The 26,359-nt window shown below is 34.0% G+C and overlaps 1 protein-coding gene across 18 annotated transcripts in view; it reads left to right on the top strand.

Moving 5' to 3' along the window:
- The window catches only part of LOC104379176 (sodium channel protein type 2 subunit alpha), a 59,321-nt gene that overhangs the window by 14,529 nt on the left and 18,433 nt on the right, over window positions 1-26,359 (top strand). For 8 of the 18 annotated variants that reach the window (XM_086616030.1, XM_086616036.1, XM_086616039.1 and 5 more), the window contains exons 11-18: window positions 2,436-2,783; window positions 4,657-4,789; window positions 6,776-7,014; window positions 9,893-10,066; window positions 11,331-11,687; window positions 13,660-14,145; window positions 24,916-25,036; window positions 25,680-25,834. In XM_086616030.1, the coding sequence (XP_086472156.1) occupies window positions 2,436-2,783; window positions 4,657-4,789; window positions 6,776-7,014; window positions 9,893-10,066; window positions 11,331-11,687; window positions 13,660-14,145; window positions 24,916-25,036; window positions 25,680-25,834 (2,013 nt within the window). Of the gene's footprint in view, window positions 1-2,435; window positions 2,814-4,654; window positions 4,790-6,775; window positions 7,015-9,892; window positions 10,067-11,330; window positions 11,688-13,659; window positions 14,146-24,915; window positions 25,037-25,679; window positions 25,835-26,359 lie in introns of all 18 variants that reach the window. The other 10 variants (XM_086616035.1, XM_086616033.1, XM_086616040.1 and 7 more) reach the window with 4 other exon arrangements.

The following is a 26,359-nucleotide window of genomic DNA, read 5'->3' on the forward strand; positions in this document are numbered from 1 at the left end:
TTGAAATGACTTTTGATAACATTAAAAATAAATGTGAATTCATGTTGCAGAAAAAATCCATTCAAATCAAGTGAAAACAAATATTATATGAGTCTTAGATTTAAGAGAAAAGCAGGAAATGACATAATAGGCAGGAAACAGCTCATCTTGAGACATCATGTGCTACACAGCAGGAAAGGAGTAACTGACCATCTGAATTTTATTTTTTTTTTTAACTAAATTTAAAATTTTAAGATATAAAGATACTTGTATCAAGTAAGTAATATAAATAAGGATAATTTATGAATTAAAGACGGTCTTGGTAATTGTTTTTGCAGCTGTAAAAATGCTTTGGGGCAAACATTGCCTCCATATAGCTGAAGTAAAACTGATCTGTCACAAGAATGGAAGGGTTACAGGCAGTAGAACTGGTAAAGGAAGAGCTGGTTTGTCTTGTTAGTCATGCAGTTATCTCCCTGGTGAAATAGGGTGGCAGAGCATGAAATAACGCAGTAGAATGGTAATGGCAGATACTGTAGAGGTTTTATCCTTTGACGCAATATTCCATGTGCAAATGAGTGATGCAGCCTGCAAGAAGCCAAGCTTTCCTTTCAGACCTTACTTTCCAGGAGCATGTAGACAAATATATTCCTGCCTCTACATGTGTTAGAATTGCAGCCTTTTTGGCTTATATCTTTTGTCTCAATCCAGCAGGGACTTTCAGAGCAGGCATTACTCCTCCCAAATCCCTGAGGGGCCTCATCCATTTAGCTGTGCTCAGAGCATGATAAACACATATTGGGAAGATTGGACAACAGACAAAACATAGCAGCCATGGAAACATTCTATAAAAAAACAAGGGTAGCAGTGGTAGTCAGATGAATCCTAGAGAGTGTGTGATTTTTTGAAGGACTGTGGGCTGGCCAAACACATTTACAAAGGGTACAGTAATTAGTTTACCACTTTGTCAGAATTCAGTGTCATGTTCTATAGCAGCTAGAGCTTTTTTTTAGATAAAATTATCTTTCAGCTTAAGCAAAACAGCACTTTTTCTCCAGCCAAGTTTAAATAAATGGGTTAGCAAAACCATTTGGCTGATATTCTTCAAGTAACTCAGCCTGAGGCTGACAGCCAGCATAGAAAATTTCAGCCCAAATTATTAAAATTTGGTATAGCAGAAAAAATACATCTCATAACCATAAACACCTGCCAGCCTTTATAACAGGCAGTAATACCAGTTCAGCACACACATTACGTTTGCATAGGTATAAGCTCGAGTATGCAACAGAGATACATACGTATTGACCTATGTATATATTCAGTGCTTGGTTTTCACAGTATTAATGTAGGCTTATATATTATAGTGCAGTTTTCACTTTCACTTTATATATCCTTGGATAAAAACCACAGCTATTACATATGAGCACTTTCCACGTGCAAAACCAGTGAAAAATTAAGAATCATCTCAAACAGGTTTTTGATATACCAAGATGTGAAGATTTGTACAAATGCAGAATTGAAGAAAGCTTAATGCGAGGCTTCCTTTTTCCACAATTAGTACTCATTTTATTTATTCATGAATGCCATTAATAAAATATGTAGCAAGGGAGAAGCACATTCCATTAACCAGCTTCTACAGTAATTAAAAGATGAATTACCAACAACCACTGATTTATTTTTCTCATTTGTAAGAGGATATCTTTAGGTAACTGTGTCCCTGGTGAATGCTTGCTGTGAGCTGCCTGATGGCCAAGTGGTACCTTCTGGTAGGTGTGCAGCCTGCTATAGCCCTCAGAGTGCTATGCCCAAGAGTGCTACATGTTCACACTGTACCTCCAGAGCTTCCCCAAGCTATTGCCTCTGTCTTCTAGTTTTAGAGGACTGCGTATGTTGTTTCCGCACTATTGAGCCTGTTGTGAAGAGAGCTGACAAATTCTTTACATCAACTTAGACTGAATTTAATACCAAACTTAAGACCACTTCTGCCTCTAGTGAATAGAATAGAAAACAATGATTGGTGAGCACTATCAGTTGTTATACCTAGGAATCCAGGGGATGAAGAAGGGAAGAAAAGTAGATTTTTAGCTCTGTCCTCTAGTAGAAGAAGGAATAAAAGACAAATACCTGCAAAACCTTGATGGTGATGTTAAGAACTATCTCCAAGACAGTCATGTGTCCATACCAATTCAACCTGCCCTTATTGCTTAAAAGTGTCCAACCTTACTTAGTTCTTCTGTACAACTTTTTCTCAGTCCTGCTACATTACCTTAAAAAGAGTTTTTCCCTTCTACTTCAGGTCCTCTAAGGAGCACATTCCCCTAATGGACATACTGATACTATTGAAGAAAAAAGTGACTATCCTTCCTCCAGCACTGTAACTGTCCTTTGAAAAGCCAATAACTTAGAACTTCTGTTCTAATGCTGTTTTGTTTTGATTTGTTTTAAATCTTTTACAGTCTTTGCTGAGCATTCGTGGTTCCCTGTTCTCACCAAGACGCAACAGCAAAACAAGCATTTTCAGTTTCAGAGGTCGTGCAAAGGATATAGGCTCAGAAAATGACTTTGCTGATGATGAGCATAGCACTCTTGAAGATAATGAAAGCAGAAGAGATTCTCTCTTTGTTCCCAATCGACATGGAGAACGGCGCAACAGTGATATTAGTCAGGCGAGTGTGTCATCTAGAATGGTGCCAGCCCTTCCAGTAAATGGGAAGATGCACAGCACTGTGGATTGCAATGGAGTAGTTTCCTTGGTTGGAGGACCTTCAACTCTAACTTCACCTACTGGTCAGCTTATACCAGAGGTAATTATAAGTAAATCAGTAATTATTACAGCTTGGTTCAGGCACAGAATGTTTCCTTACCGCTCACCTCTCCATACCTTATCATTTCTTAGAGCTGTGAGAAAAAACTTTCAATAGTTTCTGAATAACAGAAGGGAAAAAAAGTCACAACCTCCTATGTCTGAGTGTCAGTAAAGCATTATACTCGCCTTGCCTTGCCTTCAGCAAGAGATCTGCACATAGAAAGAAAAAAAACATAAATTGAATTTGATGATTTGTATATAATTGCAACACATCAACAAAGGTAGACATTTGATATATAAATAAGGATATAAATTGGAAATAAGTATAGGAAAACACCTGCAAAATTATGCAGAATGCAGTTACTACTCCCATGATAGTTAACAGAAATATCCCTTACTGACTTTATCTTGAAGAAATTTTTCTCATAACTTTCATGAGAAAAATATGTAAAACTCATATGTACCTTCGCAATTACATCATATTTCAGTTTCAGACTTCTGTAAGCTAGGATGTTCTTTCAAACTTTCAAAAAAGCAAGCTTTCTCATAGATAGTATTTTAATATGGATTCAGGATGGTATTTTGATGGCTATTATAGCACTGTATTTAATAGTGAATATATTGAAAAATATATTCATTTTATATATTCATTCAATATATTCACTGAAAAATATTTTCGTTGTAAATAAGGGTTTTGATTTTATTACTACTATTACACATTTCTTTCTATTTTTGTTTCTCTCCTATCTTGATATGGACACTCATACCATAAATTAACTCAGATTACCTCAGAGGTTATACGTATACAATTCTGTTTCAGAAATATATTCACTTGAGAACAGAGTTACCCATTTAACTCAAGAGTCTTTAAAGAAATAGTACTAGCAAATGCTCAAAAATAGCTTTTAATCTTCACACTAAGATAACCTTGAAATCCTTTATGAGTTCTGCAGGCTTTTTTATTCTTTTTCTGGATGGGACAGAATAATGAGAAAAAGAGTGAGTGGTTTCCATAAATCACAGAATCAGTGGTAGAGCAGGAAGCAAGATTTAGGAATTTTTTAATCCCACTCCTGTATTTAGATCCCTAGGCCACACTCCAGAAGAAAAGCAGAGCAGCTCAAAGGACATTTACATGCTACAGAGTAGTGACATGTTAGGCACATTTAAGTCGGAGCTAGGTATTACTGCTTTAAAAAGATAATTCGAAGCCATACAAAAGAGAGAGGACTTGCATATTCATTGCAAGAATATATCACAAATTCCATATGAGCATTGCAGTTCATGAGAATTAGACAGAAGAAATATTAAATAAGATGTGATCTTTTTCTGTGATTCTCATATAAAATTTTCCAACCACGCTTGTCCAGTTAGGAATGCAGTACACAGTATTGGAGAGATAATTAATTCCTATAATTATACTCATGTTTCTTGTATGAAAGTTACTTTCTCACATAATAGTTCTTTCTGTACTTGCACTTTAATTATTTAACATGAATAGCTGCTGGAAATTAAGGTGACAGGTTTCTACTTTGATCATTTTTTCCTGAAAGAACAATAATAATCACTAACAAAAGATACCTAGCAAAAATTTTGTTCACTCAGTCATTTAAATGAGAACCACCTTTGGTCCCACATTGCCTTGGTATTGCGTCCCCCAATTAATCATTTGTAGCACTGTACAAAATTCCCACTGAGTTCCTCAATGAAGAACAAATAAATTCCTACAGGAACAGAAACCTTCAGTGTGTAAGAAAAGTCTAGTACGCTGTACAAAGCTGATTTTGATTACCACTACAATGTTCGTACAGTAAATATTGTTAATTGGCTGTTAAAAAGGATGGTTTAATTCCTCAGTGTTTCATTTACAGGGCACCACTACAGAAACAGAAATAAGAAAAAGAAGACTGAGTTCTTATCAAATTTCCATGGAAATGCTGGAAGATTCTGCTGCAAGGCAAAGAGCAATGAGTATAGCCAGCATACTTACAAATACAATGGAAGGTATTTGATGCGTTTTATCTGACAGGCAGTTCAGCAAATTTCTGCTAACTACACGTACAGAGGAATTGTTTACATAATTTCCTTCGTAAATGTAAAACTGGACATGTGAAATCTCTGAACATCAAAGCTTTTGAGCATTCCTAAGATCATTTACACTTTCTAAATGCTTAGTTATTTGTTTTCACCTTCCAAAATATTACTCTATTGAGTGGACTAACAGAGACAAAATAATCATAGCTAGGGGATTGCCAGAGTCCCAAACAGAGAATATAGGAATTTTCTTCCTACGAAACATCAACAGGAAAAGTCAATTAAGATACACAGGAATTGCTATGATAAAGGCAGAGATATGCTAGAACAGTCATTTCCCTTAGACTTAAAATCCAAGGATAGACAATAGGAAATTGGAACGAAAACGATAGTTTTAAAGAAAAAAAACAACTGTAATCAACCCAGACCAATGCACATGAACTGCCTTCATTAAGCATTTCTTAAACTTTCTTAGGTAAGTATATCTAAGATAAAATGCTATTATATTTACTATATGAAAAAGCATATAATGTTGGAATTGTTTTGCTTGTTTAATGGAAACTGCATACACTCACACTTCATACATATGCCATTAAAATATTTTTATAAGCCTTAAGGATCTATTTAATGGATATTGAAACAGTGTGACAGCTGTCACAGTCAGACAAACCCTGCAGATGTCCTACAACATATATTCTAAAAGGACAAGAAATTACCACGAGAATTTATGGTGTTCTTAGGATTACTTTAAGTCAGAATTGAAATATACTTCTTAAAGTGAGTTCTGAAGCCCTTTGCTCTCAGATACACAAATAGATCCCAAACTAGATGTAGTCAGAAATACAAGGCTTATATCACCTACTTTCTTCTAAAAAAGGCGTTGAAGCTAGATAAACTTTAAGGTCCCTTCCAACCCAAACCACTCTATGATTCTGTGACTTCTATTTTAGCAAAATCACCTGTTAAGTGTCATGATGATGGAGACATCCTTGTGCACTCAGGGATGTCTGAAAACTGGCAAATCTCAGATTCGGGTTGATGCCACTATGCATAAATTTTATTAAAACCGTTGTTGCCATTTCTTACATGTTTTGTAGTCTAAGTATTTATCACTTAAGTAAATATCAGTCTTCCTTCTGGGCTGTCCTCTAGCATCCCATCACATTAGACATTCATCCTTGCTATTATTAACTTAGTAGAAGTTATTATTCTTCTGTAACTTTGACAATATTGACATTGAAGTGGAAAACAAAACAGTTTGTAAAGATTCTAACTGAGAGCAGAATTGTTCTGCTTATATCAACTTTGTTGTTCTGTTTCTCAACTGCAACTATACAATAGATTTTCAAACAAAGTCAAATGATAATTTTTAAAATAAGAAAACAGGCATCCTGTATATTAAAAATACTGATTCAAATAGGCAATAATCGGTATGTGCACCAAGTCATCTATCTGTTATGATATTGCTGTGGGTCAGTGTAGTAGCAAATATAATACTTTTAGTTGCTAAAATCAAAATATGTACATGTTACATACTTAAAACAAAAATCGCGTATTTTATGAAGCTTATACAAATTATAATATGACAATGGAGTCATGTTGACTTTTAATATCCAAAATTAAGACATCTGCTGTGAGCGGGTCAACTAGCCTGAACTAAATGTTTAGACTCTCCCTGCTGTCCTGGAAAAGAGACAAACACATTTCTCTCCTTAGATAGATGTCTGAGATTATACCGTCTTTAGAGATAATATCACTGTCCACTGGTTGTAGAGGAGCTTAAATAAATTAGAATCTTAACTTTAAGATGGCTAAAGATAGGTGAGGGAAATCCCATGTTAGTGTGAGCTGTTTATTTGAACTATTTAATCTTTTTAAATATTTTAAACAATAACTTCCAGAGGATAGAATTGGAATATTCACTACTTGGTTTTATTTTTTCTACTTTTTTTTCAGAGCTTGAAGAATCCCGACAGAAATGCCCACCATGCTGGTATAGATTTGCAAACACTTTCTTGATCTGGGATTGCTGGAGTCCATGGTTGAAAGTAAAACACGTCGTCAATTTAGTTGTGATGGATCCATTTGTTGATCTTGCTATAACTATTTGCATTGTTTTAAACACCTTATTTATGGCCATGGAACATTACCCAATGACAGAACAGTTTAGCAGTGTCCTTTCTGTGGGAAACCTGGTGAGTGGTTTGTCATGCACTACTTGATGTGAAAATACCTTTTTCTAAACAATGAAATGCATAAATGCATTGCATTGGTTTTAAATTTATTCCAGGTTGATTTTTATAATCAGTTTAGAAACTTTATATATGATTTTCATAGATAAAGTCATTTTTGCTGGAACCTTTAACTTTTATGAATCTATTTTGTAACTACTATAATGAAGTAACTGAATATGTGTGCAGTCTTCACTGTATTGTTAGGTATCTTGAGGTCAATCTTGTGTTTTTTAAAAAAAAAATCTTAAGGTAGATTATATAATTTTTGGCACAGTACTTATACTCCATCACAAAAAATATTCTCCTGTAAGAAATTGATTAAATATTCAGGTGTCGGAATTTCTCTTTGGCTTTTTTTCTGTTACACTACAGTGAAAGTTCTTCTTCAAGAAAGGCATATTTCTTGTTTGCAGTAAGTCTTTGCCATTTTAGGTGACTACAAGATACTTAACAAACTAGAATATTATTATTTATTCTCTGACAAAAGCACCTTTTATCTGTAAGTTTATGAGTGATGCCTTTCCTGATTTTAACCTGATCCAGAGTTTTAAGGTTACATATAATTCGTTTTCTGAGTAGATACCTAAATGTGGCATAACACATAAATGTTCTTGTCTGTTTCTCTCCATTTGCTTCTAATGCTCAGGAAGCAGAGAACTGAACCTTGCAAGTGTTTGTTTCAGAAGAAGATTCATACATTTTTAATTTTTTGCCAGCTCACATAACTACCAATAGTTTACACAGGAGAGGTCTGCATTGACTCACACAGCATGCAGTCCTGAAAATCAAAACCAACCAAGTGTTCTGAGCTAATCACTCAAAAAGATTAGTTTTAAAGTCTGCTAATATTTAAATGGAACAGTAACAGATTTCTCAGTCAGAGTATGTTTTAAAGTCTACACATTTGCCATATGTACTTGTAATACATCCTTCCACGATGTTTGTTTTTTTTTTTAAATAGAACTAAAATTGAACCTACTATCTAGGTGTTTTTGTGTGCATTACAGTTTCTTTTCTCTTGGACGAAGATTTAATTGCTGGCATATTCTTATATTCATCATAGATTACAGAACATTGTATTATAAATGTCGGTATGTTATATTGCTAGAATTCTTTCTCTCCAACTATTTATACTTACAAGGTCTTCTGCATTTTCCCATCTCATATTTTTATTTTTATTACTCTAAGCTAGCAACAGTCACATTTTTAACTACCTTTGTAACAATCCAGTCCTTAATTAGGACGATATATATGCAGTGAATACTATTCCTGCTAGTTTCAATTAAATTCTCTGTTCCTCACTGTATTAATCTATTAACCTTAATTTTGAGATTTCCATTCAGAGTATGTTAAGTTACTCTTTGCTTGTGACATCACGGTCTGTTTGAGGATAAATTAAATATGACAAATAGGACTCTGCCTTTTCTGCAGCATTTTAATGAGTAGGAAGAAATAGTTCTAAAATGCAATGTTTCATTTTCCTAATACTAAAAGTCATTCAGTATTCAACATTCCTAAGTAATTACAAGAAGACTTGAGTGTACTTCTACTAAAATGTATTTTTGTGTATTTGGGGATGCGGTTATGCTGAAGAAAAAGTATTTTGTGGATTGAATGGGTTATTTTGTGAAGGAAATACTTTAAAATGAAATCTTTTTTCATTGCTTTTTTCAGTTATTTTGACAAATATGACAGCTTTGTCAAGAATAATCTTCTTTGTTGCGTTCTCTTTATCACACATAGCAACACCTGTTACGTTCTTCTGATTATATGCAAACATCTCTCATGTATCAATTTAATAGTATCGTGTTTCTTGCTATATTTCTAGTTTCTCAAAAGTATACACTTTTTAACATCTAAATGTTTACACTTTGACAATGGCGAATGTTTCTACAGCAATATATCCACCTCCTAATCTTAAACTAAAAGGTAATCATGAATGTAGTTATATAGTGTTGTTAAAAGGCAGCTTTGCTTCCATAAAACTTGCTGTAGGAGGACTGAGAACAAGCTGGGTAAAGAACTATAATAAAGCAATAGCAGAGTATGTTGGTGTACTTTAGTAGACTTTTGGATCATCTAGGATACCCTCTGAGTGTTGTGCAGAATATTCATATGTTTTTAGTGGTTTTGTATTACACTCATTGCAAGAAAGTGTTGGGTTAAATTCTGGACTTTGAAACACTAAGGAGCATTGACAATTTCACACTTGGCACTTCCTGATATTTCAAAGAACATTATCAACATGAAGTTCTTTTTCTCAAAAGGACATAAATAACACACAGAATAGTAGCTGTGCATGAAACCTCTGTATCTTTACAAAAAGCCCAGTGCAAAAAATTCCAACTTCCCCTGTCTATTCTACCCAGACTCTTCAACTCTGGCCTAAAAGACAGACCTTAGAGAGTCCGATATAGCAAGTTTCTTCTAACACTTCTGTTTAGACTGTGAGCAAGTTAAAAAATTGCTGTCGAGTCTTCTTTTGCTTTATTGGGACTATCCTCTAGAAACAGGACTGAAAACATCGGATCATATCACATCCATCCAGCACATATCAGTCAAACATGAACTGGAGCTGAGCTGTTGACTGGTGAATAGCTTTTTATAGGTTTATCAAACTTCTGTCCTCCTATATCTGCCCTCATTTAATAATTTGGTTTTAATTATCCATTTTCAGTGTTTAGAAATATTTAGCTATCATGTGGAGATAGCAATCTGCTGATTTTTGTAGTAATAACTACAAGTAAGAGTTATGAGAACTCAAGCTGGATTAGAAAAATTTACTCAGGTATATAAATTTCTCATAAACACTCAACTAATTTATTACATTTTGGTTTAGGTATTCACTGGGATATTCACAGCAGAAATGGTACTAAAGATAATTGCCATGGACCCTTATTATTATTTCCAAGAAGGCTGGAATATTTTTGATGGTATTATCGTTAGCCTTAGTTTAATGGAACTTGGTCTTGCAAATGTTGAAGGATTATCTGTGCTTCGGTCATTCAGATTGGTAAGTGCCTGGATAATTAAATATTTGCATGCATTTCTCTCACTCAAAAAAAATGAATGTTTGTAATAATTACCAGTATCTGAAGATACATATTTAAATGGTTCGCACTACTTTTCATATGTGCCTAATTTACAAGCCATATTTGATAAGCACGAGTTTAAAGCGTTTGTCAATGGACGTCCTTTGATATCTTTTGGTACCAAATTATCCTACTAATATCCTATTCTACTGACATCCTTTCCCAGCATAGAAGACTATCTTCTACCTTTTGAGAATTTTGTGAATCTTCGTTATATTGATTTCATTAAGATTCGTCAAAGCTGAATATGTGTAAAAACATACATATTGCCAGCACCATATAGAATCACAACATTTTTAGTCTTTATATTGTGAACATTACTTTGTGTTACTCATAAAGCCCCTAAGTAGATCCTCTCTTCACAACATCTATTTTAATATACACCAAGAACAAATATTTAGTACCTTCATTACAAATAACAGAGGCATAATAATCTGACTTTAGGATAACAAATTGAAATATTATTGAGCTTCTACTAGAAATGTTATTTTTATAGCAATTATACCGCACACAAACTAATTTATAGGTATGCTTACTGAAGGCACAAGATTCATGATTTAAAAGTCTATATTATTAATAGTTATCACATGACTTGAAAACTTAGGTTATTTCGTAATATGTAGAGCGGCAAGTAGTGACTTAGTTTATTAGCACCCATTGCAATGGTACCCAAATTCACATACCACAGCAGAGTTTAATTACTGAATATTATTTTTAAGTTAATGTTTATGATTTGAATGGACATTACAATATCAGCATCAAATTGTTGCTTCAAAAATTGTTCTCTAACTAAGCCTGGAAGACCTAATGTGGTGCTGAGGGAAAAGTAGAACCAAGCCAGCAAAGAGGGTGTAGCGAAAGTGAAGAAAAGAATACGAACTTCTAAAATGTCTTTAAGAATTGTTCAGTAATCATCAGTAAGTGGATGTTTAAAAATATTAAAATCAAATGTCGTACAAACAAAAATTATGGGGCTTTTATCTATGAGCATCACTAAGATGAAATGCTGAACACTGCCATTTAGGCAAATACTGAACTCCATGCTCCCTGCCTACCATTCAAATAATATGTTCCTACTGGAGAAGAAATGAATCTACAGAAACTGATATGCTCCGTTAAACAACTTGGACCTAGCTTCTATTTCATAACTATCACTAAAGATTCCTCTGCATTTTTGTTTTTCAGCTTCGAGTGTTTAAATTAGCGAAATCTTGGCCAACTCTAAATATGCTGATTAAGATTATTGGCAACTCAGTGGGGGCTTTGGGGAATCTGACCCTGGTACTGGCCATCATTGTGTTCATTTTTGCTGTGGTTGGGATGCAGCTGTTTGGGAAAAGCTACAAGGAATGTGTCTGCAAGATCTCCAGCGACTGTGTGCTTCCACGCTGGCATATGCATGACTTTTTCCACTCTTTCCTGATTGTATTTCGAGTGCTGTGTGGAGAATGGATAGAAACGATGTGGGACTGCATGGAGGTTGCAGGTCAAACCATGTGCCTTATTGTTTTCATGCTGGTCATGGTGATTGGAAACTTAGTGGTACGTGCTGAATGTTTTTGAACATTAATGCAAAACGTACATAATTTACAGCTAGGCAATCAGAATGAATGTCATACTTCTGTTTAGAATTAAAAATAAATCTGAATGTGCTAGATTTTGGGTAAAAACATATGATGATTCCCTTCTCCCCCTTGTCACTCATTTCCTATCACTGAAGTACTCTCACTACGGGTCCAGAATTTAGGAATACATCAAATGTCGAATCAAACACACTATCAAGGGAGCCCTGCAGCTAATTTAGAGGTGCTGTTCAAATCCAAATGTGTTGCTAACTGCTCTTGAAATAACAACGCTTATGTTGCACCTGGGCAGCTTCTTCTTCGGAGAAAAAAAATCTAATGGGCTTTCTTACACCCATTAGAGCTAATTCCAGCACTAATACTTCTGACTTAATAAAAATAAAGTATAATGTAGATATTCTTATATGGAATATCTTGTGTCCATCCTAAAAATGTATTTGATAATTTCTAACTCAAAATTATAGAAGAAACCTTTACAGAAAAATTTTGATTCAAGCTGATGAGTGAAAATGCCAAAGGTTCAATTGATAAATACTGAATTGGTGAGAACTTCTTTGAAATCAGGATTATAAATGGAATGCAATATCTACACTTCTACTTTATTTTTAAGTTTCTTTTACTGTTCATTTTTGCAGTTCATTCTGATATGCCTAAAAAATATAATTCATTACTTGTCAAAACTCTCTTCCTTTAGTGATTAATTTCAGCCAGATTTAAATTTTTATAAAATAGAATTAAAAGTGTTCATATCCTACTTGTTTACATGACCTTTCAATCTTGACACTATATCAGCAGAAATGTGCAGTGCCCCAGAAATTTATTTATGATCAGTAACCTGTTCTACTGTTTTTTTTTTAATATTAGAATCAGCATAGAAATATTGTTTTCTTCTTTCTTCCAAGTATCTTTTCACCTTCAGGGCTCTTTTCTGGAATTGTAAAAGTCTGCAAAATTAAATCTCATAGAAACTACAAATGAGAGACCTATCACATTTAACTATGGGGACGTTTTTTAATGCCATTTTGCCATACCATGGCAACTTTTGATGCCTGGTGGTATATGAGATAAATGATGAAATGATAAATTGCTTGTAAGTTTTAGTGAGATATTTACAGTTAATAGGAAATTATACTAAAACAAGAGTAATGGTGTTTAAATTCTGAGGCAATAAACCACAGTTCTCAGGCAGTACTGGTGCTAAGATGGTTACCTGCTGATGAAAGAAATCCATTTTATTTTTAAATTCTGACATAAGAGGAAACAAAATTTTTATTTTTATGCCAGGTGAAAAAAGGAAAAAAATCCAATTACAAATAATATATTATTATTATAAACAATAAGATATTAAAGTATAAAATTAATTTTTAAATATTCCTTTTATCCTTTTATGAAAAGCTTTATAGAATTCAAGAGACAAGCCCAAAATCAACAAAAAATCTGTCTCATGGCATAATCTTCCAAATAGTAGTTAGAAAGTATAAGTTATTGTAGCATTAACTGATAAAAGTTTCTAAAGTATCTGCATCATAGAAACCTATCTAATTTTATGACTCATGTTTATTTAATTCTACTTAAACCCCAAGTGATTTTAAGAGATTTAGACAGAAGCCTTTCAAACCTCTGATGAGTGTGTATAGCTAGAACTTTCGTAACTTTTTTTAAATTTTATTTTAGAGTCTAAGCAACCATGCTGCTTCAAAGACCAAAACGTTTAAAATAATTAGGTAATAGCTTGTCTGTTTTCATATTCTGAGTAAATACTAATCCAAATAAGTCAGGAGATCTTTTCTAATTTACACTGCTATATGGTTGTCTAAAATTAGTGAATGTTGTTTTTCAAAGCAATGTGTGCTAGTTGACAGTAACCTGCAGAAATATTCACTTTTTATATGTATGTGTTTAATACACAACTGTATTCTCTCATCTTTTAGGTATTGAACCTGTTTCTGGCCTTGCTGCTGAGCTCATTTAGTTCTGACAACCTCGCTGCTACCGACGATGATAATGAAATGAACAATCTCCAGATTGCTGTGGCAAGGATTCAGAAAGGAATAGATTATGTTAAAAAAAAGATACAGGAGTTCATCCAAAAAGCCTTCGTTAGAAAGCAGAAAGCTTTAGAGGAAATCAAAGCACTTGAAGAGCTAAATAACAAGAAAGACAGCTGCGTTTCCAACCATACTGCTGTTGAAATAAGCAAAGATCTGAATTATCTTAAAGACGGGAATGGAACCACCAGTGGTGTAGGCACAGGCAGCAGTGTGGAAAAATACGTAATTGATGAAAATGATTACATGTCATTCATAAACAACCCAGGCCTCACCGTGACAGTGCCAATTGCAGTTGGGGAATCAGATTTTGAAAATTTAAATACAGAAGAATTTAGCAGTGAATCTGATATGGAAGAAAGCAAACAGGTAGAAATTTTTGTCTCCTAGCAATTGAAATGTAGTCTTGCATTTACATATTTCTTAATTGCATATTTAGAATTGTGTAAAAACTGTTTTATCCCATGTAAATACATTTTCTACTTTATTAGTTTATATAATTCAAGAAAAAAACTACCTTACCTGATGATATACTAGGGGGTCCTTAGAGTTCACATTCTTAATACTCTGTTTATTAGCACTTGGAAGATGTATCATTTTAAATATGATTATTTCTTTTACAATTTTATGAGGTTTTAGGACTAGCACACATTTCATAAAGCATTCTTTCTGTAGCACCTATAATATTATCAGGATTTATGAAATAAGAGTATTGTAGAAGGCCAAGGAACAATCAAGAGTATACAGCTTTGCATATCAAATCAAATGTAAGTGAAGAAAAAATACATTTTTCTATATTTAGAGTCGTTCTAAAAATGAACCCGTAGACATCATAAATCAGTGATGTATTCAGTGTTATTTAAAATGTTTTGTGAGTAATATTTGTACAGATTTTGGGTTCAGAGGCTATGGCTGGCTGAATTGAAGAAATCCAGATACCAATCAATGTCATGGTAAAGCAGTATCTCAGGTCATCCTGCAGAGCAGAAAACCAGACTAATCTTGTAATATAGGTGCATGTGGAAACAGTTTACTTGAAAGACTTATGCTATTGTTATTGTTCAAAGAGACAGAAGTTGGTCTCAAAACCAGAAGCCAAGTGTCTCAAAATAGAAGTGGCTCAAACACCAGAAGTGATCACAAATAGGTGATCATGGTATTCAAGGAAAACTTTGTATTTGGAGCAATGACCAATGACAAGCTAATAAATGCATTAGCAGAACATAATTAGATCCAATGCCATTAGAAATGTAGGAACTGTGAGGTTTAAGGGATCAGGAACCATGGATAAATATGTTTTCAATTAGATTGGAAGCTATGATGTTGTGTCATAACTTATTAACAGAAAAGGGTTTGTTTACCATAAAGAAAGTTCTTCTATAAAGCAGCCCTGCATTTATGACTGTATCATAGCTGTATAGCTGCCATATTTGCAAATAATGCTGTATTCCTCAGCCATACCAAAGTATACCACATAACATTAATGGATAGCCATGATCCAGTTAATCACAGTACATTTTTTTTTGCTACAGAACATAAAAGAACATAAAGACTGTCTGTTTATTTGTAACTGCAAAAAAGGTTACTCTGCATAACAGCTGCAAGATTAAGAGCAAGATATTCTGTCATCTGACTCAGTTGCTCAGTTTGAGAAAAACATTTTCAATGCAGATGTATAAAACAGCATAGTAGTAGTGCTTATCCATGGCAATTTAAGAATATAAGAGATTCAGGAAGTGCGAAGTGATATAATTTATGAAATCAACTAGTATCAAAAAACAAGTTTTCAAAGTAACTCTGGGTCTGAGAGTTAAGTATTTTTCACGTAAACTGTTGTAATAAAAGTCAATTGTCTTTTCCAATGAATCTTTAGCGAAGTCTTCTAAGTCTTTTCATATATTCTATGTTCTTTAAAATAACATTTTACTGTAAATTCTCTGCTTTCTTTGTAGTTAGTTTTGATAACTACAGTGATGAGTGCCTTCCTAGTAACTCCATCTTATGAAGTTACATCCCTAAAAATTTCCTGAATATGTTGCTTTTAAAAAAGTTTGTAATATGAATTGGGAAGCTGGGAGGCTTATAAGCTGTCTAGATGCTAAATGTGTGGTTATGTGACATGTTAGCCTCAGCAGCAGAGCTGGCTTGGGAAGTACCCATCCACACCTGGCTCCTGATCCCCTGGCAGTCCTTATCTCTTTCTTTGCTACAGTGCTTGTGGGTCTGTACTGTAAGGCACGTCACTGAAGCGATGTAAGTTAAATAACATCATACTATAGGTATTAGTTGTTTATTTCTTAAGATAGATTGAATGGTTCAGTTTACAGTGTGCTGCCATATATTCTATCAGAACAGCTGAGCACAAATCAAAATGGAACACAAAGGTAGAAAGTCTCTGTTTTCCAAGTGAATATAAGATGTAAGTACAACCAACAAAGTGGAGTAAGAGTCCTTATTGTGCTGAGTTCTGAATGATACCAATATCAAGGTGACTTTCCCAAGTCAGTTGCTCAATTCATGCCCATCTTTGTTTGGTTCAGGCATCATGCTTTTTTCTTCTGAGGCCATCCTGAAGTTTCAGGATCGTAATAAATCAAAAGAGATTCTGCCTCTTTTTATGAACTTCAGATGTATTTGTATGTCTTCAGGAAGAGAAATCAAATCAAAAAGTCTGTACAAGCAATTTGAAAGTGAAAATTTCAGGTGACTGCAGGAAATCCACCAGTAAATAATGGATAGGGTATATATTGTGCAGAAATTTTCAATGGGGATAGGATAAGTTTAGGACATCTGCGGAGCCTCAAAATTTCCATAGAATGTACTAATAGCTACCATTGTGAAGCTGGAACAATTGCGCTTTGCTCAAGTTCTGCTCAAACACAACTGTTTAGCGTTTAACTGTTTGACATGTATTCACACAGTGCAAGTGTGCATGTCGCGAACAGTATCTAGTAAGACAGGAATTTCTTACCAGTGCCCTGAAAATTGTGAATTCTACATTAATTGCAGTTTCTGTTCTGGATACCTTATTCCATCCCTTCTGGATGATTTTTAGGGAAAGGATAAAGTGATTTTTTTAATTGTGTGTATAAAAATCTACCTGCTTTGGTAATATATGAACAGACGTTCTGATGTGTGACAGGAATTTGTGAAGATTCCAAATCTTCTCCTACCAAGTCAACAGTACTGTTGAATCTTTTGCTGTCTTCCGATTGTCTTTCAGGAAGATAAACAGTATATTGGTGCAGTGTTTAAGTTATCTCTCTAGAACAGTACACCATCATTTGCTTTATTTTGCCTCTCAAGGGATACCACTGAGACAACATTCCTGCTAGGAGAAGGCCTGGTCTGCAAAAGGAGGAGTAAGAGATGAGGCAGACCTTTCTCTGCCTTAACTGTAGCAGTACTCAGCACTTAAAATACCCTCAGGAGGTATTCTCTTTAATAACTTTTTATTTAACAACAGAGCTGTGGGAAGCTAGATCTGCACAGGAACTGTAAAATGAACCATTTTTTTATGGTGTCTTACTGACTTTCACTGATGTTAAGAGCAGAATGATTGTTTAAAGTCTATCAGCAATAACAGGTCATTCTAGAAGTGGGGCAGGGTCTGTGTGCCTCTGAGGAATATGCCAACAGTAGATAATTACTATAGAAATTGTAACTGTGGGTGAGTGAGGAACAAATTGTAATTTTCGTATTTTTATTACCAGATACGTTATGTGTTATGGCCCAAAACAACTCTAGCCACAAAGTCTCTTTTGGAATGCTGGTTCCTCTTTTTTTTTTTTTTTTTTTCTTTTTTTCCCTTTCAGAAGAACACTTTCTAATTACTTTGCTAGTTAATAACTTCCCAAATCTGCCAGAATCTATTCTAGAACCTGGTTGCAAATTCCAGATGTAAACAGATCTTTCTAATACATATCACTAGAAATTTGGGGAAGTCTCTGGATGACCCGAGGGCTAGGGCATCTCTCCTGTGAAGACAGGCTGAGAGCTGGAGTTGTTCAGCCTGGAGAAGAGAAGGCTCTGCAAAGACCTTCTAGCAGCCTTCCAGTACCTAAAGGGGGCCTACAAGAGAGAGGGACTTTTTGCAAGAGTATATAGTGACAGGACAAGGGGCAATGGCTTTAAACTGAAAGAGAGGAGATTGAGATTAGATAGAAGGAAGAAATTTTTTTACAATGAGGATGATGAAATACTGTAACAGGTTGCCCAGAGAAGTTGTGGCTGCCTCATGCCTGGAAGTGTTCAAGGCCAGGCTGGATGAAGCTTTGAGCAACCCAATCTAGGGAAAGGTGTCCCTGCCCATGGCAGAGGGGTAGGAACTAGATGATCTTTAAGGTCCCTTTCAACCCAAACCATTCTATGATTCTATCATTCTATGATTTAAGAGTCACTCACTATTTCAGAGTAATAGTTGGCTGAAAGTACCTGGAAGAAATGAATATTTCATTGATACTTGGAATGAGGATTTTTGTCCATATCTACTATCAGAAAACAGAGGTGTAATACTTAATGAAATAACCATCAGAAATAATGGATTTTTGCTCTGAAAATAAGATACTCGAGATAATTAACTTAATAAGAAAATTAGAAGTATTAGAAGTAACTAAGGGATATAATTTGGTGGTTTTTAAAGTTAGCATTGTGGATGCTGTTTCTGTTATAAAATATGCCTGCTAATCAGTGAAATTAATGGACTATGTTAATCTTATCAGACATAAGACTCCTAACTATTTTATTTCTGTACCGCTTAACAACTGTTCATTATCTCTGAATCACAATGCATAAGGTTTTGGATTTCAACATGGAAAAGTAATTTCAAAGATATTCATCAGTTATGGAAAGCTTATTTCACAACTAAAGAAATACATATACCTGCAGGCCTCTATCATTCAGAATTCCAAAAGCCTTTATATCTACAATATATGTACAGTAAGTACAAATTCACTTTGTAGAAGTAAGGCTGCTCAATTAACTTCTGAAATCACAACAGATGGTTTTAATAAAATTAAAAATATCCTTCATCATCTAATCCACTGCACTTTCCAAACAAGGCATAAGTTCAGTTTTCTGATTGGCTTCACTAGAACTTTTGTGACTAGGTGAAGTAAAAAGACAGGAACACAGTTATTGCATTCCCAAAAGTTAAGCATTGCCACTGGACTTCAATAAATTTCTTAGCCAAAACAACATAGTAGTGATTTCATGAATTTGTTAGACGATTTTTCATCACATTTCTTTTAAAATATCCAACAAACTAAATTCCCATTTTCAAAAAGTAACCAATTCTGGGACAGTACCTTCAAAAGTCACAGATTCTTTAAGTTATGGGCTAGCTGTGGATAAGTAAGGAATGAAACCAGCTCTCTGGATACACCGATTGGCCACTGTCCAGACACTCATCTAATCCTCTTTTGAAACAATTAGAGAGAGATTATAGAGTCAGGAGTATATAGCATACTAAATCTAAACTAGAAACTTACACAATATGGTACTTCATCACATTTAATTTGAACAGAAATCAAGGAGGTTTATTTTCATTGAGATCTGTAAGTTCTACCACCATTATTAGAGGATGAAGGAGGAATGGGAAGATGTACGTCTTCAAAGTATTTTGCTTACTGTACGTACATTTTTTGCAAATAAAAGACATAATCACATAGTCAGTTAAATGAAGACTAGAACATTAAACCAAAAAACCTTTAAAATTCTTGTTAATATGCATTAAGCACTATATAAATACTGGAATACTTTCCAAATCTGCTAACCATGTCTTTATTAATTTAATTCATTGTATTTTTATTTATAAATCACAATTTCAGAGTGTGGATTATTAGATCTAGCTTCTGCATTTCTTATTTCTCTAAAATAAACTAACAAGTTCTGTAGAAAAGTTTGTTGAACATTTCAGGTGGTATGTATTTTCCTTTTTGCCAACTGATCATAAAATATTTAATAATTATGTTTTAATTGTGTTAAAGCCATGTTTGAATTAGAGATTCCAAAAAGAGGAAAACTAGAGATCCTGTGTCTTGAACTTCACTACGTACCATTCTTACTTCTCACAGGGGTAAAACCAAGCTGGAGCAATCAAGAATGCAGCTCTGGTGCTTTTTAACCAGGTAGAGCAACGTGTCACCACTTTCACACAGGTTACCTAAGCAAGTTATACATATATATAATCACTTTTTAATGGATTTTGACTGGCCTGCATGCTCTTCAGCTATGTACCTTCCCTATCCATTGCAAGACAGTAGAAACATGCACAGCTGCTCTCTGCTGAGTCATGGGACTCACATCACAGCATGGTCAGGTGGGATTGGCAACCCCGACGTACATTTTATAACTCTGCTAATGACTTTTCTGGATATTTTAATACAGTATTTAGCAATAACTGCATGCTCTACAGGTTTTGAAGTATGGATCATAAAAGTACTGGAATGTTATACGTTAAAGAGGCCAAAGAAAAAGGGAGCATGCATAGTTTTTAAAAAATAAAAACAACCCTTTTTGATTCAGCCCTTATAAATGTAAATATTTAATGAAATGTGTTAAATGATTTACATAATGATTACTGCCACAACTTCAGCTCCTCAATGAATAACATTTAAACTATTGCTGTAGCTACTCACATAAAACTTACACTGTTATACTCTTAAATCTACAATGCACTGTAATGCAAATCTAGACACTACAAACTACATTCTGTGTTCATTTGGGCAGTGCATATCTTGAGTTTTATAAACTGTCAGCAGAGAAAACAATTTCATAATTGCTATAAGCATACTTAGCAAATAACCCCTCTTAAAAAATTCTCAAAGCAAAGCATTTCACAAATGTTCTTTTCTCAAACTATAAACTCCTTCATAAATAGTGGTATTTTCAAATGTGTTTCATGATAGCAGTCTGAGACTGAGTTGGGGGACCTGGTGTAAATTAGAAAGATTGGATCAGTCGGCATGATTTTTATGAAATTCCATGTATATTTACCTTAGTGGGTTGGTTTTTTTTTCATTATAGGCAAGTATAACCTCCATTTATGTATAATTGGCAGAGCCTTCAGAAATAGGGACAGCAAATATTGCACAGGAGCCAAAGTTACATGAAACTTTACATGAAAAAGGAGGTCAATGGAGTTACATGAAAAGGAGGTCAAATTATCCTAGTAAAACTTGGCATCAAAATTTTGTTGGGATTGAGATTTCAGTCCTATAGCAGGATTCAAAGCTGTTGCCTTCAGACACAGTCTCACTGGCTTCAAGAGGATAACCAAATGGCTGGTTTTGTACTATTGATTGTAGTGTAGTATGATCTAGCTATATTATATCATAGTATAAATCATCCAGAGATGCCAGAAGAAATTCATACTGGTGTGTGTTCTGAAAATTCTCAGATTTTACTGATTAAATTTTAAACCAAGATATGCTTCTAACATAAAATAAAAGATTTTTAAAGATATTTTTAAAGTGGTTTTCTTAATATTATATAAAAGGCAAATATCATAAGATCTGAGATTTAAAAGTCAGTTTAGAATCACTTTGGAATCATTGATCCCCATTATTTTACTTTTTGTCACTCAATTACAGTGCAGCTTTCAAGATTCAAAGGATAAAACCACATGGCTGAATTACTAAAGGCAATTTGTAATGGCTGAATCCCTTTATTTTATTGCCACTTGAATCATGAAGCCGTTTGTAAAGCTTAAAATTTTAGTAGCCTGCTCTTGCTCTTATTGAAATCTAGAATAAAATCAAATGAGAGCAAGACTGGGTCTTAAGTGAATGCGTTTTTTTGTAAATGGGCACATTAACATGCTGTTGGTCAAAGCTTGTTTTAATGATCTAAGCTGTTGAAAAGAGATGCACTGCTCTGAAAGAACAGTATGGAGGCTGATTATACATATATTAACAAAGTATTTGGGTTGGTGATGAAGCATTTTTTTTATGTTATACTCTATACTATTCATAATACTATTTTCAGAAAAATATAATCCCTTTGAGGTAGTCTTATCTTTTATTTTCTTTTTGTGTGTGGTTTCCACAGTATTGCTCAGGCTTCTGCTCTAGTCAAGCATGTTTTGCTGATTCAGGCCTTGAGAATGCTGCATCATAAGCAATTGCTTTCAAATGTATTCTTGTAAAGGAAAATGTGATATCATTGAAGATGCAAAAAAGTATTTACAGGGCATGGCGTGTTCTAGAGGCTGATAATCACATTTATGAGGTGAAAAGAAGACTGTGTTAATCCATCATGTATCTTGAGTTTCTTATTAGTTTTATTAGTTCTGTTGCTAGCAAAAAAAAGATCATTAAAGTCACCTTATTTAAAATGCAATGATTCTTTCCTAATTAAGGGTCTTGAAGCAAAGAAGAGGAATTTTATTAACTTAATGATTTCTTTTTTATAATGTCATTGTTTGAGATCATTTGAAAAACAATTAAGAGAATTATAGAAGATTTTGTTCATATTGATTATAAACTGCACTCCTGTCACTTGGTTTTTAGCAACTGTGCTGACAGGACTATCTGGAACAGAGTTTACATGTGAAGAAGTGGTTAAAAAATAGTCTGGCTTTCAATTGGCACTCATATAAATTAATAATTGACACTTACTATGAACCTTTATCTTGCTACTATTAAGTAATTGGTTTAATGATGATGGATCAGGCCATGATTTAGTTTTAATTTTCCTAACTTGAATGTGACAGATTATTACTTTTGTAATATTTGGGTTTTATTTAATAAAGAAACTGCCTATAATTTCAGTGGCAAGTTTCAGAATTCTTATTTCTTTGTATTACAGTGATATATAATAAGAGAATTAATTCACAAATCTTATTTCCTTTTTAGAAATGAGCCTTGTGTGTAGATAATAAGGTGGTGTGCTAATAATGCTTAATATAGTGTACATTAATGTGCACTTCAGTCTCTAAAGGTAATATAGATCGTAAAGTTTGAAATATTCTCACTGCATGAAGTACACAGTATTTTATTTCAGACTTAGTGATCTACATGACCAGTAATAAAATGATTCTATTTAGAAGCAATAGAGCTGTAACTATTTTACATATTTAAATTTTGGAAATCATAGAGGAAGTGCAGTATGAAAAGGAAACACGATATTATAACATGTTTACTAAGCAAAAAATGAATCGTTGGAAACTTCCAAATCTCAATGTATTTATACAAATCTTTTCACATTTGTCAGCATGATTTTCCATGTGTGACAGATCATAATATTTAAAAGGCAAAGAATGGTTTTCAAACTCATACCTCTGTCCTTGTCAGAAATCTTTTCTACTATGCTACAAGTCCTTTAGTTTTGGTCACAATGCAGTAACAGCTGTGCAACCTGAAGTCTGAGTGACCCTATATTGACCGCATGTGCAGGTGCGTGTGAAGGGCAGCTTCTTGAAATGTAACCCTGAAATTACCCATCACCCAACATGAACTTTTTTTTTAAACTTCATCCATCTCATGTAAGAGTTGAATACGAGGAAAGAATTGATTACCAAACTACATAAAAATATACGTGCCATTTACTTCATTTCTGGCAGAAAAATGCCCTTAGCTCCTAATACATTTTCCTGAAGGGACTGGGTTTTAACTGAAAAGTTAAATAACTAGTTTTAATTTGCAGCAGTGTCTCTGAGGGACAGAACACGTGGATATGCTTCTTTTAAAAGTTATTGTTTATTATTTCATGATTCTTCATGATTCTTCTCAGCAGTGGAGCACTAGTAAGTAGAAAAAAATTGCATATGCTGAAATATTTAGATATCTCCTTAGAAGCAACAGTAAAATTCAAATTTGCTTTAAAGTTATTTATTGCAAAATCATTTAAATCATCCGATTAGGATTTTTTTAATATTCTAAAAAATTCTTGAAAACTGAATGTGAAAAGTACTTGGTATTTAGCATTCTCTCAAAAAAAATGTATAGAAAGGTCTTCATATAGGTCAAAGGGCATGACCAGATCTGCTTAGCTGAAACTACAAACCTATTCTGTGAACAAATGCCTTTTTGTTACATCCGTGCCTGTACAATTTAAAGTATTTAAGTTAGAGATGCATTATACAGCCCCCTCAAAAGTCTTATGTATTACTGCTACACAGGATAAACTGGACGTATCTCACCACCATGCTTTTTTTAATGTTGCTTTCTGATTACAAGCCTTGTTTCACTGTAAAAGATAATGTATTTTGGATGAAAGCAATTAAAAACATAAACAGTATTGACAATTGAAAACAAGTTATAAACTCTATGTCCAATTATTTCATTAGTTGTGTGCATCTTTAGCAGGTTTGTCCTTTCAAAATATCTTTTCTTAAAAGGACAAAATTATGGGCAGTCTTGCATGACTCATAAACAGCTTGACCTGATCCAAATTTCAATGTACTTGGTAAAAAGTTACTTATTTTCAGTTGCTTTATGTCACTCTCCAGTTCTTGCTGTTTTCAAATCTAGAAGTGCTTTTACCGTAGTAAGGACTGTATTATTTCACTGTACACAAAAGTAGTAGAATGATAGAAAAATTCGGGATGGAAAGGACCTCAGGAGGTCTCTCCATATGCACAGGAGACTGGAATGAAATGAAGAGATTTCAGATCTGGTAATTTGTGCTTTCTGCAAAAATTAAATTGCGCAGAAATTTGCCATTAAATGCCATTAAATTTACAACTTTTTAATCCAGATGTGGTGTATGTTTGTGAAAACACCATCTATAGTGGGCATGAAGATGTATGTGGAGCTTTCTGTTAGTTCATTTTGCTGGGAGAACTAAGACACATTTTCGGTGTAATCCAGTATAGTAAAGAAAATGAAATACCTCGAAGAGTGTGGTACATACAAGTTCTTCAGTTTTAACACTACCGAGAATACTTCAGAAGTCTTATATGTGGATCAGGTTAGTAGCCAAATTATATTTAATTGTTTCCTACGAGAAGATAAACTGGGAAACAGAACTATACAATGTACATCTCAGTACTATGTTTTTACTTACGGTGATGCATATTTATCAGTATAAATTTAGTGTTCTTCAAAAGTCGGAGACTGGCATGATTTGATTCAGTATCATTTTTTACAGAATATGTATCTAATCAGAAAAAATTGTTCTGTGGAACTTTACTTACAGAAACTAAATGCATCCAGTTCATCAGAAGGCAGCACTGTTGATATTGCCCCTCCTGGAGAGGGCGAGCAAGCAGAAATTGAAAGTGAAGAAGCTCTTGAACCAGAAGCCTGTTTTACAGAAGGTTGTAGAATAACTCTTGACTTAAGAGGTGTATTAGTAAACTGTCATTATTACTAGGCATATTTACGTTCTTGAGACTTTCAAATCTGGTGGACCTTCATGACCTCAACAATTGAAAGAAAATACTCTTAGCCCAGAATGCTGGAAATCAGATGCCAAAACAAGGTTTCCCCAGGCTTTGATTAACTTTGTCTACGTGGCTACTGCATACATCTTGTTACTAAGAAACTTCACTAACTTTTCTATTCTTAAAATGCTTTTCAGTTATTTGAAAGGGCCCTTGAAATTTGGAACATTTTAAGTTTTGTGAGACTCCATCAACAATGGAACAGTTGATGTTTCATCAGTCTATGGAAAGTTCTATCAGTTCTATCAGTCTAACCATCAGTTCCATCAGGCAACAGTCAAAAATATAATCGTTTTTGGATTGAGTTTACTCATAATTATGTCTAGTATTGTCTAGTTTCTCTCCAAATTACTTATCTAAATTCAGATATTCAGAATCCTATAACAGAGGATTCCGGTGTTTAACTTAAAAAAATATTATAAAATCTGTTAAAGCTTCTAACAATGTTGATATCACTGTAAATATTGACTTTGAAATAGTATGCTTTTGGATCCTGATATCTCTTAATCTAATGCAGGTTGTGTGCAGAAATTTCCATGTTGTCAAGTAAGTATAGAGGATGGCAAAGGAAAAATTTGGTGGAATCTTAGAAAAACCTGCTACAGCATAGTTGAGCACAACTGGTTTGAGACTTTCATTGTCTTCATGATTCTTCTCAGCAGTGGAGCACTAGTAAGTAGAAAAAAAATGCATATGCTGAAATATTTAGATAGCTCCTTAGAAGCAACAGTAAAATTCAAATTTGCTTCAGAAAGACCTATTTTACTTGGAGCTCTATAAAACTACCTGCATTCCATCATTTCAGGATGAAATGAAACTTGGCCCAAACTTGAAAAAGTTTGTTAAATTTCACATGCACTCTTTTAGTGATACTTTTGGTTTACTACAGTAAACCTGATGCAATTTTATTTAAGCAAGCATATCTGCTCAAGATTTAAATTGCCTGCCAATTTTCAGCATGTTTGTCAAGAGATTTGAGCACAAAAGATCCTTGTTAACTGTGAATATATAACTAAATGTATGATTTTAAGTCCTTAATTCCTTCTAGGCTCAGCCATTTCTTGGATTCTGCCCATGAAAGACCATACAAAAAAAACGGAATAATTACTTCATTCTGTTCCTTTTTTGGAGGCAGGAGATGGAGAAGAGTGTGATAGAAAATTACACCTAACAACCACTTTTCAGAAAGATTTACAT

Source organism: Tauraco erythrolophus, chromosome 8 (genome assembly GCF_009769465.1).
Source record: "Tauraco erythrolophus isolate bTauEry1 chromosome 8, bTauEry1.pri, whole genome shotgun sequence".
Taxonomy (NCBI): Eukaryota; Metazoa; Chordata; class Aves; order Musophagiformes; family Musophagidae; genus Tauraco; species Tauraco erythrolophus.